We start from the raw sequence: 18455 nt of genomic DNA, 5'->3' as shown, positions 1-18455 counted from the left end.
GAGCAGATGCTGCTCTCTCCTCTGCTTTCAGGGCTCCTTCCATGCAGTGCTTTGATGTGCTTTTGTCCCTCAGGCAGGACCTGCTCTCTGCTGATAAAAGTCAAGGAGGACATGTTTTAACCTCCTAGGCTGTGCTTCATTCTAATCTCTGTGGCACATTGAAAGGCTTTTGTCAGACAGTCTGTGAACTCTTGTCATCCTCTAATGAAGAAACAGGAGCCAGGGGGTCAGCAGGGCAGAAAGTCCCTGGTTATTAGTGGGGCAGGCATTGAACCAGAGCAGGGACTGACTCCTGTTTAGACTAAGGGCTTGGATACCTGGGAGTGTTGCAAGCAGGGTTTGTCAAAGTGCTTACTCAATTAGAATAATGGTTCCTGACCCTCACTCCCCCTTCCCCTTCCCCCCCAGCATTGCCTGCATTAGAAACACTTAGAAAAGGGAATTTTAATGGGGCAGAGGGATTGCAGAACCCTGGTGGCACTACAGCAAAGGCTTGCAGAGGAAAAGGGGAGGCAACCCCCCTTAGAGGCAGGTTTTGCCTTGGGCTCACTGCAGTGGGACCCAGTTTGGTGGCTTGGATGTAGCCTGGGGGAAAAGAACCCAGAAGCTTTGGCAGCACATTTGCCAAAGCACAGGTTGAAGTCCTTTGCCACCTCCTCCTGTGACTGTGAGCAGCATTCTGCTGCTGCTGTGGCTCTTGGGAGTGGGCTTAAAGCTGCCGATGACTTTGTGTGGCGTGGAGATGTGGCTGCAGCCCTGCAGGTGCAGTCCTGCTGCAGGCAGCAAGATCAGGGCAGCCTGAGTGCTGGCAGACAGAGCACAGCCACCTCTGCCACCCTTCATCCAGCCTTTCCCTTTCATTGTGCCCACTGCCTGGGAGGAATCTGAAGCTGAATTTCCCTGCCCTTGGCAGGGAGGTTGCAGCAGATGATCTCTGAGGTCCTTTCCAACCTAAGCCATTCTGTGATTCTAATTCAAGGACCACAGGGCTCTGGGCTGTGTCTCTGTGCTTGATGCTGCAGGCTGATTGCCCTGGCAGTGCTTTACATGGGAGAAATTCCCTTTCCTTCCTCAGTGGAGGACAGGGATGGGATGGGACTCAGAGGTTCTGTTTTGTTTGCTTGTGTTTGTGGTGGGTCTCCTGAGCCCATCAGCCAGCCCCGGCCCACATGCTTTGTGTTCCCTTAGTACAGTGGAAACCTGATCCCCTGCAGCTCCAGAGCCCGGGGCAGCAGGACTGTCCTTTCTCTTGTGTTTATGTTTAGGGACAGCCTTGCTTCCCCCGGGATCGTTTGTCCCAGGCCACTCAAGGAGTAGCTGCAGCTTGCCCACCCCTGCAGGCATTCGGGGCTGGAATGAATGGGAGGGATGGGAGGGTTTTGCTTCTCTGAGCGGTTTCCAGGCTGGATGGAAGGACTCTGAGGGGAGCACAGGAGCCCAGGGATGCCATCCCCACAGCCTTCCCCTTTCAGCTGGGATTCTGGAGCCTGAGGCTGAGGGCAGGAGCTGCCCTGCAGGGAGCCCCTCTGGACCCTGCCGTGCTGTGAGTGTTGCCGGCAGCTCCTGGCGCTGCGGAGGGACCTGGAGCAGCTCTGGGGTGGTGGCAAACTGGGCTGGAGAAAAAACAACCACCAACCCTAAAAAAAATATCTATTTTTTGTGATCTTTGAGTCTTCAGGAATGGATTTTTCCAGTGTCCCAGCAGGCTGCTTTTATTGTTTCCCCCTCTCACACCGTGCCTGAAAACTAACTGCGTGCGGGAGGCTCCGGCTGGAGGTGGTTGTTGGACTTGGCCAGTGAGAGGCACAGGGATTTCCTTAAGAGGGCACAGCCTGGGCAGGGCAATGGGCACTCCCACCTGGCTGAAGTGCTTTGGTGGGAACCAGCCACAGCAGGAGAGGCGACAAGAGCTCCGCTCCCGGCAGCGTTCCCCTCTGAGCCGCGCTGGGAGCACTTGTGCCAGGTGGTGGCACCGCCTGATGAGGCCTTTGGAACCAGTCAGATGCTACCCAGAAGCTCAGCCCTGCGTGTACCACCGTAGGTATTCACCCTTCATTTCAGCTGCAGTCCCTGAGCACTCAGTGCCCTTCTTTTGTGCAGGGGAACTGAGGTGCTCAGCGCACAGGTGAGAGGAGTCCTTCGGTACGAGGGTGGTGAGATTGGAATGGGCTGCCCAGGGAGCTTGTGGCTGTCCCAAGGCCAGGCTGGATGAGGCCTTGAGCAGCCTGGGCTGGTGGGAGGTGGCCCTGCCCATGGCAGAGGAATTGGAGTGGATGGTCTCTGAGGTCCCTTCCAACCTAAGCCATGCTGTGATGTGCACTGGATCCCAAGGGTATGTGGAAGCTCGGGTTTGGGGAGCTTGTGTCCCTCCTGAAGTATTGCAGCATTGATAAAAGCCCCAGCTGGATGCTCCCCAGGCTCCTGATTCTGAACTTGCCTCGTGGGACTTGTGGCTCTTGAGAATTCCTTGGGACCAGGGAGGTGATCTTGCCCCTGTAGTCGGCACTGGTGAAGCCCCCCCTTGAATATTGGGTTCAGTTTGGGGCCTCTCACGCCCAAGAAGGACATTGAGGGGCTGGAACAGGTCCAGAGAAGGACAGCAAAGCTGGGGAAGGGTCTGGAGAACAGGGCTGGGGGGGCGCAGGTGAGGGACCTGGAGTTGTTTGGTCTGGAGAAGAGGAGGCTGAGGAGGGGCCTCACTGCTCTCTATGACCCCCTGAAAGGAGGTTGGAGTGAGGTGGGGGTTGGTCTCTTCTCCTTGGTATCAGGTGATGGAACAAGAGGAAATGGCCTCAAGCTGTGCCAGGGGAGGTTCAGATTGGAGCTTAGGAGCAATTTCTTTGCTGCAACAGTGGTCAGGGATTGGGAGAGGCTGCCCAGGGAGGTGGTGGAGTCCCCACCCCTGGAGGTGTTCAAGAAATGTGTGGCCATGGCACTTTGGGACATGGTTCCATGGCCTTGGTGGGGTTAGATCAATGGTTGGACTTGGTGATCTTAGAGGTCTTTCCCAACCAAGCCAGTTTGATGAGTCAGTGATTTGTAGGCTGCAGGGCAGAGTCTGTCCTTGATTTTTTGGCACAAGCTCTGTTACCTTTGCACAGAAATGGGACCTTGCATCTCCTTTGCCTGAGGCCCTCAGGGCAGCTGCTGCTGCTGTGGAGTCTGAAGTGAATTTTACAGGGCAGTTTGCAGCCTTCCAGCCAGGTGAGTGCTGAGAGTGAGGAGTGCATCCCTGCAGGGACAGCCAGCTGCTCAGGAGTGCCTCATACCCTGGCTGTGGCATCCTATCAAAGTGCAGTTTGGTTCTTGCAACACAGAAATGTGGAGGCCTGAGGGGAAAATACCTGAGGATGCCACATCCACACCTTGGCTTCCTCTGCCTTTGGCATCTCGTGATGCTGGAAAATCCTTAGCAAGCACCAAGCATCACTTGGCTCAAACAGTTGGCTTAGGAGAAGGGAAGGCTCCAGGGAGACCTTAGAGCAGCCTTCCAGTAGGATAGGATAGGATAGAATGGGATAGGATAGGATGGGATAGGATAGGATAGGATAGGATAGGATAGGATAGGATAGGATAGGATAGGATAGGACAGGATAGAATGGGATAGGATAGGATAGGATAGGGTAGGATAGGATAGGATAGAATGGGATAGGATAGGATATAGCATAGGATGGAATGGAATGGAATGGAATGGAATAGAATAGAATAGAATAGAATAGAATAGAATAGAATAGAATAGAATAGAATAGAATAGAATAGAATTAACCAGGTTGGAAAAGACCTTTCCATGAAGGAGGCTACAGGAGAGCTGAGGAGGGACTCTTGACAAGGGCTGGGAGTAACAGGATGAGGGACAATGGCTTGGAGCTGGAAGAGGGGAGGTTGAGTCTGGAGATGAGGAAGAAATTCTTTCCAGTGAGGGTGGGGAGAGACTGGAACAGGTTGCCCAGGGAGGGTAGAGAGATAAAGCCCAAATCAGCTGAGCTACAGAGTTGTATCTCTAGACAGCATTAGGCTCATGACTCAGAGTGGCAAATTTAATCACACAGCAATCTGCTCCTGGAGTTTCTAAAGCCATTTGCTGGCTGAATAAGCCCCAGTGGATGAGGTGGGAGACTGTGAAACACATCCTGGGTTCACAGCAGTCCTTCACTGCCAGCTGTGCAAGGGCTGCCTGGGAGCTGGGGGACTGCAATCTGTAGCTACCTGCTCGCAGTGCTCCCTGCTTGATGAGCTCCTGAACTCTCAGCAGAGAAGTGACTGCAGGATGGAGGGCTGGGGTGGAAAAGGTCCACAAGAGTGAAAGCTTTTTCAGACCACCCACTTGGAATGCAGGGAAGAATCTGCATGGGCTGTGATGGGAGAGACAGGACTGGTGACTTGTAGTGGGCACTTGAGACAACTCCTCTATTGAGGACCACAGCCTCCCTCCCTCCCTCCCTCCCTCCCCAGCTGCATAAACAGACTGGTTCTGCAGAGAATGATTACCAAACCATGCTGACAGCTTGCTGTCTGGGCTGTGCACTTCATAATAATCAAAGCCAAATGGAAAGAAAGGATCCCTGATGAGAGAAGCATGCTCCCCAAATTTGCTGCCTGTTTCTACATGGATAAAATCCAAGGCCTGGGGCTTGGGGCTTTTTTTCCACTGTAATCTGCTACCCAAAAGCTGCTTCCACCAGGGGCTTGCTTTTCCTCTCAGGGCTCTGCTTCATGTCAGCTTCTCCCAATGAAATCAACACTATCACCTAGTGCTGATGTGATTACTTTTGTAAGTCACAAGTGATGAATGGCTGAGGAAGGCAGGAAGCAAAACAAGCACTGGAGTAATAAAAGAGAGGGGTTTTGTTTTCCAAGTGGAGCAATTGAAGTCAGTCTTCTCCAGGGCTGCTGGTTTGACTTCCAACCAGTCTGGCCTTTTATACTGCTCCTCTAGGAAACAGAGAAATGCACAGCTCAGGAGGGGCAAAGAAAAGAGGTTTGTTGTAAGTGCTGTGCAGGCTACAAAGGGTTGGGTCAGTGGTGGGGCTTGGTGGTCTTCAGGGTCTCTTGCAACCAAAGTAGGGTCATGGAAAAGAGGTTTGTTGTAAGTGCTGTGCAGGCTACAAAGGGTTGGGTCAATGGTTGGACTTGGTGATCTTCAGGGTCTCTTGCAACCAAAATAGGGTCATAGAAGAGAGTTTTGTTGTAAATGCTGTGCAAGCTATGGAAGGTTAATGGTTGGACTTGGTGGTCTTCAGGGTCTCTTGCAACCAAAACAGGGTCACAGTAAACAGACTTGTTGTAAATGCTGTGCAAGCTGCAAAGGGTTGGGTTAATGGTTGGACTTGGTGGTCTTTAGGGTCTCTTGCAACCAAAACAGGGTCCCAGAAAAGAGATTTGTTGTAAATGCTGTGCAAGCTATGGAGGGTTAATGGTTGGCCTTGGTGGTCTTCAGGGTCTCTTCCAACCCTCTGCTCTGTGGTTCTTTGGAATATCTCAGACTTGCTGCTGGCTTCCTGCTGAAGCTGGAAAGTGCAAGCAAGGCTCAGCTGATCAGCACCCAACTCCAAGTGGGACTGGGCTGTGTTGGATTTGTCCCTCAAAACTCAGGATCACAAAGGCTTTGCCACAAACCACTGCTTGTCACCATGGTTGTTATTCCCTCTCCAGGAAACCTGTGCAGGGCTTGTAAGGGTGGTGGTGTTGCAAGTGTGCTGGTAGCCCAACAGACTGATTCATTGGGGATGATGTTCTGGCAAGCCAAGAATTGCTCCTGAAACCACACAGACAGGTGGAGTGTGTTTAGAAGTCTCTTCTGCTCCATCCTCAAGAGCCCCAGCTGCCTCAGCCCTGCCTCAGCAGGGAGATGTTCCACTGCCTTCAGCAGCTCTGTGGCTCTGGGCTGGACTCTTACAAGCAGCTCACTGAGGTCCTGCTTGAACTGGACATAATATTCCAGATGTGGCCTTACCAGGGCAGAGCAGAAGGGCAGGAGAACCTCTCTGACCTACTCACCACAGCCCTTCTAAACCACCCCAGGATGGCCTTGGCCACAAGGGCACATTGCTGGCTCAGGGGCATCCTTCTGCCCACCAGGACCCTCCAGGTCCTTTTCCCCAGAGCTGCTCTGCAATAGGTCAGTCCCCAACCTGCAGACCTTGCTCCTTTATGAAGGTTTTCCATTCTCTAGCTGAAGAGCAGATCCCTTGGCCCTGGGAGGAGGGAACTGTGAGTCTGGAGAGTGTGTTTCAAAAGCTCCATCTGCCTTTGAAGCCTGTGGTGTTTATTTCTTGACCAGGTGCCTTATCAAGCTGAGCTCTTTTGTTGCTCCAGGCAGAGGAACATTCTTGGCAAAGCAGAGCACTTAGAGATTGTGGCTCTTGCCATGAGAGCTCCCTGAAAGGAAGCAGAGGAAGTCAGTCCCTAAAGTACCTCCAGAAGAAGATGACTTTGAGTCAAGGGCATTGGGACTGAGGGGACTGGCCCCAGGAATGTCTGTGTCTGACAGGTTTGGCACAAGCAGGGAGCAGTAAGAAATCATTGTGAAGCATTTTGTGCATGTGGAATGGTCCAGAACACAGGACTCTGACGCAGCTGTGCTGCCAGACAGGGTGCTGGAGGCATGGGGACAGGAATGGGGGGCACCAGTGGAGGAGAGGCTGAGGGAGCTGGGATTGTTTAGCCTGGAGAAGAGGAGGCTCAGGGGAGACCTCATTGCTCTCCACAACTCCCTGAAGGGAGGTTGTAGCCAGGAGGGGGTTGGTCTCTTCTCCCAAACAACCAGCACCAGAACAAGGGGACACAGTCTCAAGCTGTGCCAGGGGAAGTTTAGGCTGGAGGTGAGGAGAAAGTTCTTCCCAGAGAGAGTTGCTGGCCATTGGGATGTGCTGCCCAGGGAGGTGGTGGAGTCCCCATCCCTGGAGGTGTTCAAGAGGGGATTGGATGTGGCACTTGGTGGCATGATTTAGTCGTGAGGGCTGTGGTGACAGCTTGGACTTGATGATCTTTGAGGTCTCTTCCAAGCTTGGTGATCCTGTGATCCTGTGAGAGGTGGATTGCTGGCTGTGGCACTGATAGAATTCCTCAAGGAGTGATGGGGTTAGGTTCTGCAGGGAGCTTGGCTTTGGTATAAGGACCCTCCTGCAGAGCTGTCAGCCTGAGTGTCATGCTCCTGGCAGTGTCACTTCTCCCTTGCCCTTCCTCCCTGACTGTCTTCTGGGTTTGGTTTGCAGTGCCTCGGATCAACGGGCACCCGAAACTGGACAGGCACCGCGAGCACCCTCCGGGGTACGACAGCTCCTCCACCATGATGAGCAGTGAGCTGGAATCCAGCAGCTTCATTGACTCTGATGATGATGACAACACAAGCAGGTAGGGCACTGCCACAGTCACTCTCAAGTGCTCTCTGCATCTGTTTCCCAGCCCCTTGCCTCTACTCTGAGCTTCCCTAGAGGCTCTGGCTGGGGGGGTGGGAAGATTTCTGCCTTCTCTTTTCATTCAGTCTTAGTTTCCTTTAATTTCCTCCTTCTTTTCTTTTGTTCCCTGCTGCCTCTGATTTGGGGGGTGGATTGGATGGCCTTTGGATTGGCCATTGGCATGGGCTGCCCAGGGAGGTGGTGGAGTCACCATCACTGGAGGTGTTTAGGAAGAGACTGGATGGGGTGCTTGGTGCCATGGTTTAGTTGACTGGATGGTGCTGGGTGATAGGTTGGACTTGATGATCTCAAAGGTCTCTTCCAACCTCGTTAATTCTCTTTTCTCTTCTCTTCTCTTCTCTTCTCTTCTCTTCTCTTCTCTTCTCTTCTCTTCTCTTCTCTTCTCTTCTCTTCTCTTCTCTTCTCTTCTCTTCTCTTCTCTTCTCTTCTCTTCTCTTCTCTTCTCTTCTCTTCTCTTCTCTTCTCTTCTCTTCTCTTCTCTTCTCTTCTCTTCTCTTCTCTTCTCTTCTCTTCTCTTCTCTTCTCTTCTCTTCTCTTCTCTTCTCTTCTCTTCTCTTCTCTTCTTAGAAATAAGAATAAGAATAGAATGAAGATTCTTATTCTTATTTCTATTCTATGCCATGCCATGCCATGCCATGCCATTCCAACCCAGCACTGAGAATTCATCATGTTGTGTATAATCACCATAAAGTTATTGGAGTCACTTTCCAAGCTGCCTGTAGTCACTGTTCCCATTAAGAGCAGAAACTCTCTTCCTGCTCTTCCCTTTTTAATAGCAAGGGTGATCACATTTGAAGATCAAAGCCCTGTGCAGCTCTCTGCCTATTTACCAAGTCATGGTGTGAGTATTGTAACAAAAGTACCTTCAGCAGAGGATCCTAATGAGCATGCACTGCACTGGGGCTGGGTTGGAAAGGAATTCCTGGGTAATTGCATAGTGTGGGACCTGGGAGCAGCACAGGAATTCATCCAAGTCGCTGCTGTTGCAAAGGCAGGCTGGGATGCCACGTGTTTGTAGGTCAAGAGAGGTTTTCCCCCCCCTCTGCTCTGCCCTGGTGAGGCCACAGCTGCAATCTTGTGTCCAGTTCTGGGCCCCTTGGTTCAGGAAGGACCTCAGGGAACTGCATCAAAGAGTCCAGCCCAGAGCCACAAAGCTGCTGGAGGCAGTGGAACATCTCCCTGCTGAGGCCAGGCTGAGGGAGCTGTGGCTCTGGAGCAGAGGAGCCTGGGGGGGTGCCCTCATTGCTGGTGATAAAGATGTGCAGGGCTGCATTTCCAGTGAAGCTGCCACCACCTGAAGATACACAAGAATTAAACCTGGGTGCTTTATACTTAACCTGGATGCTCCTGTGAATAAAGGGTTGGCAAGATCAGGAGCTCACCTGGTTGCACTCTGAGGCTTCCAAAAGCCTTTAGGGCTCCTAACCCTCCTCCCCTGCCTCCCTCAAGAAAAAAGCCCCTCAAGCCTGCAAAACCCAACAACAGCCCTGCAGCTGATTTTGTTTCTTGTACCTAAATGAATCATTTCCATGGCAGCAAGATATGCAGTGGGGCAGGATTAGCACAGGCAGGCTGGCCACTGAAGCACTTTCCACTTAGACCCAGCTAAAACCTTTCTAGACTGGCAAAGTGAAACTTCCTGCCTCTGACCTGAGAAGAAAGAGCCTTTTCCTTTCTAGGCTGGGGCAGGAGCTTTTGGCACAGAGAGGAGCTGCCAGGCCAGCTAGTCAGGAAGAGCAACTCAATGGAATGCTCCAAGGTATGCTGTTGTGGTAGGGTGATGATGTTCTCAAGCAGATGAGAGATTGTGCTGGCAGGGAGAAGTTTGCTTTAGAGGCAAATAGGACAATCCAGCATGCTCCTGATCTGCTGGAGACAACGGCCTGGGGAAAGAGGAGGTTTGAAGGGGGTAAGTTTGTTTAAGAACAGCTGAGGAACTCTGGTGGCAGAGCCTGGGTTGGGAAGGAGACTGCTCATCCAGGAGGGCAGCTGCAAAGGGGTCTTGCTGTCATGGAAGGGCTGTGAGGCTGAGGATGCTTTTCTAAGGGTGTTTGGCAGTGACTGGGTTTGTTTTTAACTTGGAGCAGGGTTGGTTTGTTGCCACTCCAAGGTAATTCTGCTGCATTTAGTTAGAGAGAAAGAAGAATTTTTTCTGTTCCAGTGAAGGAGTTTGTTCAGGACAAATCCTGGGCAAAGCCATCAGGATGTTAGAGGGGAGTGCAGGAGCCTGCAGGCAGTGTGAGTGCAGATGTGTTTGTGCTCAGTTAGAGGGGAGAGCAGGAGCCTGCAGGCAGTGTGAGTGCAGATGTGTTTGTGCTCAGTTAGAGGGGAGAGCAGGAGCCTGCAGGCAGTGTGAGTGCAGATGTGTTTGTGCTCAGTTAGAGGGGAGAGCAGGAGCCTGCAGGCAGTGTGAGTGCAGATGTGTTTGTGCTCAGTTAGAGGGGAGAGCAGGAGCCTGCAGGCAGTGTGAGTGCAGATGTGTTTGTGCTCAGTTAGAGGGGAGAGCAGGAGCCTGCAGGCAGTGTGAGTGCAGATGTGTTTGTGCTCAGTTAGAGGGGAGAGCAGGAGCCTGCAGGCAGTGTGAGTGCAGATGTGTTTGTGCTCAGTTAGAGGGGAGTGCAGGAGCCTGCAGGCAGTGTGAGTGCAGATGTGTTTGTGCACAGTTAGAGGGGAGTGCAGGAGCCTGCAGGCAGTGTGAGTGCAGATGTGTTTGTGCACAGTTACAGCAGAGTGCAGCCCTGATTTCCTTTGTTTCCAGAGCAGGATCTGACTGAGTGTTGGTGGTGGTTGCTCCTAGGAGGTGGTGTTCTTACTAAAGACTGATGCAGGGAGCTCCTGGTGACTTTGCAGTAAGAGGCTTGGTGCTGTCTTCTGCTAAGCAGATGCTGGAAAAGCCTCTCTGAGAGCCTAGCAGACATCTGGAGCTGCAGGATTATTGTCAGCAGTTTGCAATTGGTTTGGTGGAACTGAACTAATTCACTGCCAAATATTGAAGGCATTTGCTTCTCCTTTAAGAAATGAACATTTGTAACTCTGTGGCTCAGTTTTCTGGAGCCAGTGATTCCCTTTCCCCCTTCCTTTGCAGAGTGTAGGTTGGACAAATGATTCTGGATTCTTTGAAACCATCTCCTCTGTGGGATTTAGTTCTTGGTAGTGTTGCAGTCAGGGCTGGTGGAGGAAATTGGTAGCTAAGGCTTTTAGATTTGTTTCTCAGCCTTGCACTTTCTTTCCCCCCCACCCCCCAAATCTCCAGTGTATGTTGGTTTCCTCATTCTTGCTCATCAAGGCTTGGTTTTGCTCCCCAGAGTGCAGCAGCAGCAGCAGCAGCAGCAGCTTGTACTCATTTCTGGGGTGCTGCAGAAGGTAAATTTTGCTGTTTATGAAACATAGATTGGAGCTGCTGGGTAGCATCCAGATACTCCTAGAGTGAGAGAGGTGCTGCAGTGTCTGCAGTGGTGCAGCAAGCGTGCACTTAGGCTCTGGATTGAAAAGGAACTCCAAGAAGAGGTGATGAAGTGTGCCATAGCTGCATGAGAGTAGATCAAGGCTTGGTTCACCCCTGCTATGAGGACAGGCTGGGGGAGCTGGGGTTGTTGAGCCTGGAGAAGAGAAGGCTCCAGGGGGACCTTAGAGCTGCCTTCCAATACCTGAAGGGATCCCACAGGAAGGCTGCAGAGGGACTTTTCATCAGCACAAGGGGGAATGGTTTGAAGCTGAGTGACAGGAGGGGTAGATTGGATCTTTGGAAGTTCATCAGGAAGGTTGGAGTAGGTGGTCCCTGAGGTCCATTCCAACCTAAGCCATTCAGTGATTCTGTGAGCATAGAATCAGAGAATTGTCAGGGCTGGAAGGGACCTCAAGGCTCAGCCAGTTCCAAGCCCCCTGCCATGGGCAGGGACACCTCACACCACAGCAGGTTGCTCACAGCCACCTCCAGCCTGGCCTTGAAAACCCCCAGGGATGAGGCTTCCACCACCTCCCTGGGCAACCTGTGCCAGGCTCTCACCACCCTCCTGGGGAACAACTTCTTCCTAACATCCAGTCTCAATCTCCCCATTTCTAGTTTTGCTCCATCCCCCCCAGTCCTATCCCTCCCTGACACCCTCAAAAGTCCCTCCCCAGCTTTCCTGTAGGCCCCTTTAAGATACTGCTGTGCACTAGAGCAGGGAGAAACTGGCATAGCCAATGAGCCTTGGCTCAGCCTATCCTCACAGCAGAGGTGCTGCAGCCCTTGGATCATCTTTGTGCCCCTCCTCTGGACTTGCTCCAGCAGCTTCTGATGTGTCCTTCTGATGCTGGGGACACCAGAGCTGGAGGCAGGACTGGAGATGGAGTACAAAGAATGAAGTGTCTGAATGCAATGAATTCCCTTTCTCCTCAGTGACCTCTTGAGGATGTCATCCTAAAAAGGTGACAGGAAGCACTGCACACTCCTGAAGTGCTGAAGCCCCAAGGTGTGATGTGGCAGTGGGTGAAATATGTGTGTGAACAATGCAAGTCAAGTGCCTGGACACTGGGAGTGACTTGGAAGTTTGATTTTAGCAGTCCAAAGGACAGCTGAAACTTCAAGGCTTAGTTCTTTCAGCTCTGGGCTAGCTCAGCTGTCTCCACAACTAATGCTGTGTGTGCAGCAGGGAACAGAGCCTGTGAGCAGGGGGGTTGGTTGCAGGTGGGAGCACTGAGTGGAGGAGGGGCACTCACATCTCTCTCCTAGCCCCTGAAGGTATCTTGTGGCTTGCCTTGGGTTTCTGCAGCAAAGCTCCCCCAGTCTCTTGCCTCTTTGCTGCCTCTCCCAAAGAGCTGCCAGGTTCCTGTGATGTCTGCAACACACCTTGGCTGTCTTCACATGCTCCTGATGTCCTGTGTGCTGCAAAGGCTTAGCTGAGTCCTGCTGCTTCAGTAGCACTCAGTGGAATTCTGGGAGAGAAAGGGAGGAGAATGAAACTGGAAATGGGAAGAGGAAGAATACTGATAATAAAATGTAAGAGGAGAGCTTTGTGCCAGTGTTTGCCAGCAGGAGAGGGCTGAATGTTGAATGAGTCCAGAAAAGGAGGAAGATGAAACTGGAAATAGGAAGAATATTGACAAGGGAGGTGGTGGAGTCCCCATCCCTGGTAGGGTGTTCAAGAGGGGATTAGATGTGGCTCTTGGAGCCATGGTTTAGTTGTCAGGAGGTCTGAGGTGACAGGTTGGGCTTGGTGATCTTTGAGGTCTTTTCCAGCCTTATTGATTCTGTGGTTCTATGATGCAATGTAAGAGAAGGGTTTTGTGTCAAGGTTTGCCAGCAGGAGAGGGCTGAATGTTGAACAAGTGCACTTTGGGAGCCCTGCATCTGAGAGACCTCCTCATTGTGCCTGTAGGAAAGGTAAAACCTCATCAAACCAGGTGCTGTCAGCTGCTTGCACAGACCAAGAACTATCAGATTTTTAAGCTCTGTTTTTTACCAAACACCACCTCTTGGCTCTTCACACAAATATGCCTGGCTGGGAGGGGGGCAGCAAAAGGAGTGTGTGAGGTTAGCATGCCTGAAATAGCTCTGTGAACTCAAAGAGCTCGGCAGGAGCTTCCCTCCCTCTGAGCACTTCCACCATCTGCAACGTTCAGCTCCCTGAAACACACCTACTCTGTGCAAGCTGCTGCCTGGGAGCCTCACAACACCACCAAGCTCCTTTGTGAGGCTGCTGCTCTCAAGCTTGGCTTGAGGGATTTTAGCGTTCCTGCATGTTGGAACTGAAGGCAGGGATGTGTGGGGCTGGAACTGAAGGCAGGGCTGTGGGGCTGGAACTGAAGGCAGGGCCATGTGGGGCTGGAACTGAAGGCAGGGATGTGGGGCTGGAACTGAAGGCAGGGATGTGGGGCTGGAACTGAAGGCAGGGCCATGTGGGGCTGGAACTGAAGGCAGGGATGTGGGGCTGGAACTGAAGGCAGGGCCATGTGGGGCTGGAACTGAAGGCAGGGATGTGGGGCTGGAACTGAAGGCAGGGATGTGGGGCTGGAACTGAAGGCAGGGCCATGTGGGGCTGGAACTGAAGGCAGGGATGTGGGGCTGGAACTGAAGGCAGGGCCATGTGGGGCTGGAACTGAAGGCAGGGATGTGGGGCTGGAACTGAAGGCAGAGCCAATGGAGCTGGAACTGAAGGCAGGGCCGTGGGGCTGGAACTGAAGGCAGGGCCGTGGGGCTGGAACTGAAGGCAGGGAGCCTGGGGAGGCAGGCTGGCAGCACTGCTGTCTTTGTGACAGTGCCAGTTCCATTGGTGCTGTGCAGGGTTGGGTTGTTACTTCTTTTTTTTCCCCCAGTGGAGCATTGCTTTGCCTTTTTTGGGGCCTTTCTTGACATACTGAACAGAAGGGAGTTGCCTCTGTGGTGTGACACTGGTATCTGAGATCTGGGCTTCGTTCCATGCTTCTGAGATTCATTTAGGCAACTCCATTTCTGCCTCTCCATCGTGAGAATGATTTTGAGGTTCCTCACTCTTAGGGGGGGGGTGTCTTAAGGATTTATATGTTAGAAAAACACCCCAAAAGTGGCACACTTAGGTTCTAGAAGTTTAAAAAGCCTGGGGAAAAAAACCCCCACCCCAAACACACCAACAAATTAAACCAGAATAAACCCATGGACACTCTTCCTCTCTCACTGCTTGGTAGCTGTTAGCAGCTGCTGATGGATTTCACTGGATTCAAGCCCCCACATGACATTCCTTCAAACAGGGTGGATAGCAGCAGAAGAAAATAACAGCACCATGCCAAGGCTCAACAGAGAAGGCTCTTTGGAGGCTCTCCAGGCTGGCTGCTGCTCTCTCAAAGCAGAGCTTGGAATCAAGGCTGTCCTTGCGGGGTGCATTTCTCTTTGATGGACCTGGAGTCAGAACCGCCTCTAAAGCAGTGGAGGATGGCTCCCTCTGACCTTTGGGGGGTTACATCAGGGTGATCTGTGCCTGCTGAGCTGTGGGTTGCACTCAGAGTTGCTCTCCCAAAAAGTAAATGACACTCTAATCCGTGCTGTAGCTCAGCTGGTGCCTTCTCTGTGCTCCCAGCAGAGGCTGAGACACAGCTCAGGCTGGGCTGGAGCAGCAGCTGGGCACCAAGCAGAGCAGAGCATCATCAGCTTGCTGGAGGGGGCTCTGGGATTTAGTCTCTCCCCTGGCAGGGGGCAGTGCAGTGGCAATGGCTCAGCTTCCCAGAGCTGACATTTGCTCTCCTTTTCCCTCAGGCTGAGCAGCTCCACTGAGCAGAGCACTTCCTCGCGCCTCATCCGCAAGCACAAGCGCCGGAGGAGGAAACAGAGGATGCGGCAGATTGACAGGGTAAGGTTGGCATGGGCTCTGCCCAGGGGCCTGAGCTGGGATTTCCTGAGGGCAGCAGGTGTCTCTGTGGTGGAGGTGTCCCTGCTGACTGCAGGGGGCTTGGACAAGACGACCTTTGAGGGTCCCTTCCAACCCGATGCGACCTGTGACTCGGGAAGGGATCCAGAGCAGCTCTGTGCCCTGCTGCATTCAGTGGGAAGGTTCCTTTGGCTCCACTCTACCCTGGACTGAACCTCTGGCATTTGAAGTTCTGCAGCACTAGAGTCAAGCCTTTTTCTCCACTCCCTTTCTCCTTTTAAAAGGGTTAGACTGGATCTGAGGAAGAAGTTCTTCAGTAGGAGGGTGGAGAGATGCTGGAATAGGCTGCCCCAAGGAGGTTGTGGGTGCCTCCTCCCTGGGGGTGTTCAAGGCCTTGAGCAGCCAAGTCTGGCAGGGAGGTTGGAGTAGAGGAGCTCTGAAGTCCCTTCCAACCATTCTGTGGTTCTATACTCTTTGTGTTTTGCTTAGAAATTCTACATGAAGAATACTTTTGAGGCCTTCTGGCTTCATCAGTTCCCTGTGTCAGTCAAAGTGTTCATCAGCTCCCCAGGGCTTCAGCCCCAGTGCTTATCCATTGCCTTTTGAGTGCCTTGCTCTGAGCCATCTCAAACCTGGAGAATTTCTGCCTGTTGTGTTTTGCAGTCGTCCTCGTTCAGCAGCATCACTGACTCCACCATGTCCCTAAATATCATCACTGTCACCCTCAACATGGGTAAGATGATCAGCAATGCTTGGGGTGATGAATTGCAAGCGACACTGCTGTGTTTGCTTATGGTGTAGTAGCATTTGGAGCCAGCAGGAAGTTCCTTGATTTGAGGGGATGCCACTTGGCTCAAGGGTCAGACTCAGCGCTCTGAAAGCTCTTTTCCAACCAAACCAATTCTGTCAGTTCTGGGAACTGAACCAAGGGAATGGCAGCTGGGAGCTGCTGCTCCCTGGACTCCTGCTCCAGTGCTGGATGGTTTTGAGCTGTTTGCACAAGCACATCAGTGTTCAGATCAGTTGGGGCTGTTCAGTCTGGAGAAGGCGTCAAGGAAACCTTCTTGTGGCCTTCCAGTATCTGAAGGGGGCTCCAAGAAAGCTGGGGAGGGACTTTTGAGGGTGTCAGGGAGGGATAGGACTAGGAGGGATGGAGCAAAACTAGAAGTGGGGAGATTCAGATTGGATGTTAGGAAGAAGTTGTTCCCCATGAGGGTGGTGAGAGCCTGGCACAGGTTGCCCAGGGAGGTGGTGGAAGCCTCCTGCCTGGAGGTGTTTGCAGCCAGGCTGGAGGTGGCTGTGAGCAACCTGCTGTGGTGTGAGGTGTCCCTGCCCATGGCAGGGGGTTGGAACTGGCTGAGCCTTGAGGTCCCTTCCAGCCCTGACAGTTCTCTGACTCTATAAGCTTTGCTAATTATGGCCCTGCTGCTGTGTCGAGGAGAGAAGGGAGTTTTCCGGGCTGGTGTTAGCTCTGTACTATCATTCCAATCACTTTGTTTGCTTTCCCCCCTCCCCCCCTTTCCTTCCACTTTCTCTCTGTGTAGAGAAGTATAACTTCCTGGGAATCAGCATTGTAGGGCAGAGCAATGACCGTGGTGATGGTGGCATCTACATCGGCTCCATCATGAAAGGAGGAGCTGTGGCGGCAGACGGCCGGATCGAACCCGGGGACATGCTGCTGCAGGTCGGTCTCTGCCCCCCAGACACCTCCTGCTGCCTTGTGCTTCGGTGGCTCAGCTCACTCATCCCACCAGCTCCATGGGTTTTAGTCATCAAGTGAACAGAATTCATTCATGGCTCAGGGAATCTTCTCATTTGAACCTTGAATTCTTTGGCCAACTCCGCTGGGCTCCTCAGTATAGGAAGGACACTGAGAGGCTTGAAGGTGTCCTGAGAAGGGCAACGAGGCTGGGGAGGGGTCTGGAGCACAGCCCTGGGAGGAGAGGCTGAGGGAGCTGGGGTTGCTGCAGAAGAGGAGGCGCAGGGGAGACCTTCTTGCTCTCTCCAACTCCGTGAAGGGAGATTTGTAGCCAGGTGGGGGTTGGTCTCTTCTCCCAGGCAGCCAGCACCAGAACAAGAGGACACAGCCTCAAGCTGTGCCAGGGGAGGTTTAGGCTGGAGGTGAGGAGAAAGTTCTTCCCAGAAAGAGGAATTGGCCACTGGGATGTGCTGCCCAGGGAGGTGGTGGAGTCCCCATCCCTGGAGGTGTTCAAGAGGGGCTTGGATGTGGCACTTGGTGCCATGGTTTAGCTGTCAGGAGGTGTTGGGTGGCAGCTTGGACTTGCTGATCCCTGAGGTCTTTCCCAACCTTATTGATTCTGTGATTCTATGATTCTATGACTCCATGATTTAATGATTCTATGACTCTCTGATGCTATGATTCTGTGACTCTATGACTCTATGATGCTGTGACTCTGTGACTGACTCTTTGGGTAATTGATGCGCTCTGAGAAACAGGATTGCCGCAGCTGCTCAGAGGAGTGGAGAGAGTGAGAAGGCAAATAAATGTGGAAGCAAAGAATGCAAATGCCTCTTGACCTGCCTGTTGCCAAGCCTGACCTCTGCTCTTTGCCCCATTTCAGGTGAATGATGTCAATTTTGAGAACATGAGCAATGACGATGCCGTGAGGGTGTTGCGGGAAATAGTCTCCAAACCAGGGTGAGCACAGCACTGAATCTCCTGCTGCTTCTCCTCCAGGGGCACTCCGTGGTGCTGGGCAAACCTCACAGAAACCAACTTTTCCCTCTCAATAAAGCAAGCAGTGTGTGTGTGTGTGTGTGTGTGTGACTGCTGATCTCAACCCTGAGCTGCTCAGGCTGAGTGATGGATGTGTGAGCCTGCTTCCAAAGCGGCAGCCAAAGGCAACAGCAAGAGGAGTTGCCTGGTTTCAGCAGCCCTGTTTGTTTCTGTGAGGAGTGGTTTGATATCTCCAGAGCTGATCATTTGGTTTCACCAGCAGTGCTCATGATCTGTGCAAAACATCCTGGTGCTGCTTTGTACTGAAAATACCTTGCCCAGCATCTCAGAAGCCTTCTCAGGAGGTCCTTGACAGCTTGTTGGACAGGAAGGGGCTTGCTTCAAAGAGGTCATTGTAGCAGCTGCAGCTTCTGCAGGAAAAGTTGAGTCACCTTCCTTTGTTTTCTTTCTTCCCAGACCTATCAGCCTAACAGTAGCCAAATGCTGGGACCCTACTCCCAGGAGTTACTTCACCATCCCCAGGGGTGAGTAGATATTTGTGCTCTTTGCTGGGGTTCCTGTGGAGCCCTCAGGGTTTAGACTATTTGCAGCTGTTGGGACATCTGTTTTTTCCCCCCACCACTTTGATACCTTTAAGTTTGGGTTTCTTGTTCACTTTTAATTATGGGAGGCAGGGCTTTCACATCCTCTGTCTGAGACCTCAGTGCCTGCTGACCTCATGGGAGTTTCTCTTTTGGTTTACATGGTTGTGGGCCAAGATCTTAACCCTTTGGGGGCTGTATCCTTGTGGTCTCCAAAGCTTTTCAGTTGATAGGAAGGTTGGAGGATGACTGTGGTGCTGCAGAGCCTCACTGTGTCACATGGACACTTCTCAGAAAGAAATCAACCTGAGCCTTTGTAAAAGCTGAGGCAAACCTGGCTGGAAATGATCAGGTTTGAAAACTTCTGGCTTAATAAACCTTTCAGCTCTCACGTTGACAAAACCCAGCTGCCTCCTGCTGGTGAGAAAAGATCGAA

At 52.3% G+C, this 18455-nt stretch overlaps 1 protein-coding gene across 3 annotated transcripts in view; it reads left to right on the top strand.

Moving 5' to 3' along the window:
* Positions 1-18455, top strand: part of DVL1 (dishevelled segment polarity protein 1) — a 79934-nt gene that overhangs the window by 49556 nt on the left and 11923 nt on the right. For all 3 annotated transcript variants that reach the window (XM_054175880.1, XM_054175879.1, XM_054175881.1), the window contains exons 5-10: positions 7215-7353; positions 14629-14722; positions 15404-15473; positions 16285-16424; positions 17323-17399; positions 17895-17962. In XM_054175880.1, the coding sequence (XP_054031855.1) occupies positions 7215-7353; positions 14629-14722; positions 15404-15473; positions 16285-16424; positions 17323-17399; positions 17895-17962 (588 nt within the window). The remainder of the gene's footprint in view (positions 1-7214; positions 7354-14628; positions 14723-15403; positions 15474-16284; positions 16425-17322; positions 17400-17894; positions 17963-18455) is intronic.

The sequence above is a fragment of the Dryobates pubescens genome, chromosome 33 (genome assembly GCF_014839835.1).
Source record: "Dryobates pubescens isolate bDryPub1 chromosome 33, bDryPub1.pri, whole genome shotgun sequence".
Taxonomy (NCBI): domain Eukaryota; kingdom Metazoa; phylum Chordata; class Aves; order Piciformes; family Picidae; genus Dryobates; species Dryobates pubescens.
The sequence above is the reverse complement of the archived record's forward strand: the minus strand, read 5'-3'. Positions and strand labels throughout refer to the sequence as shown.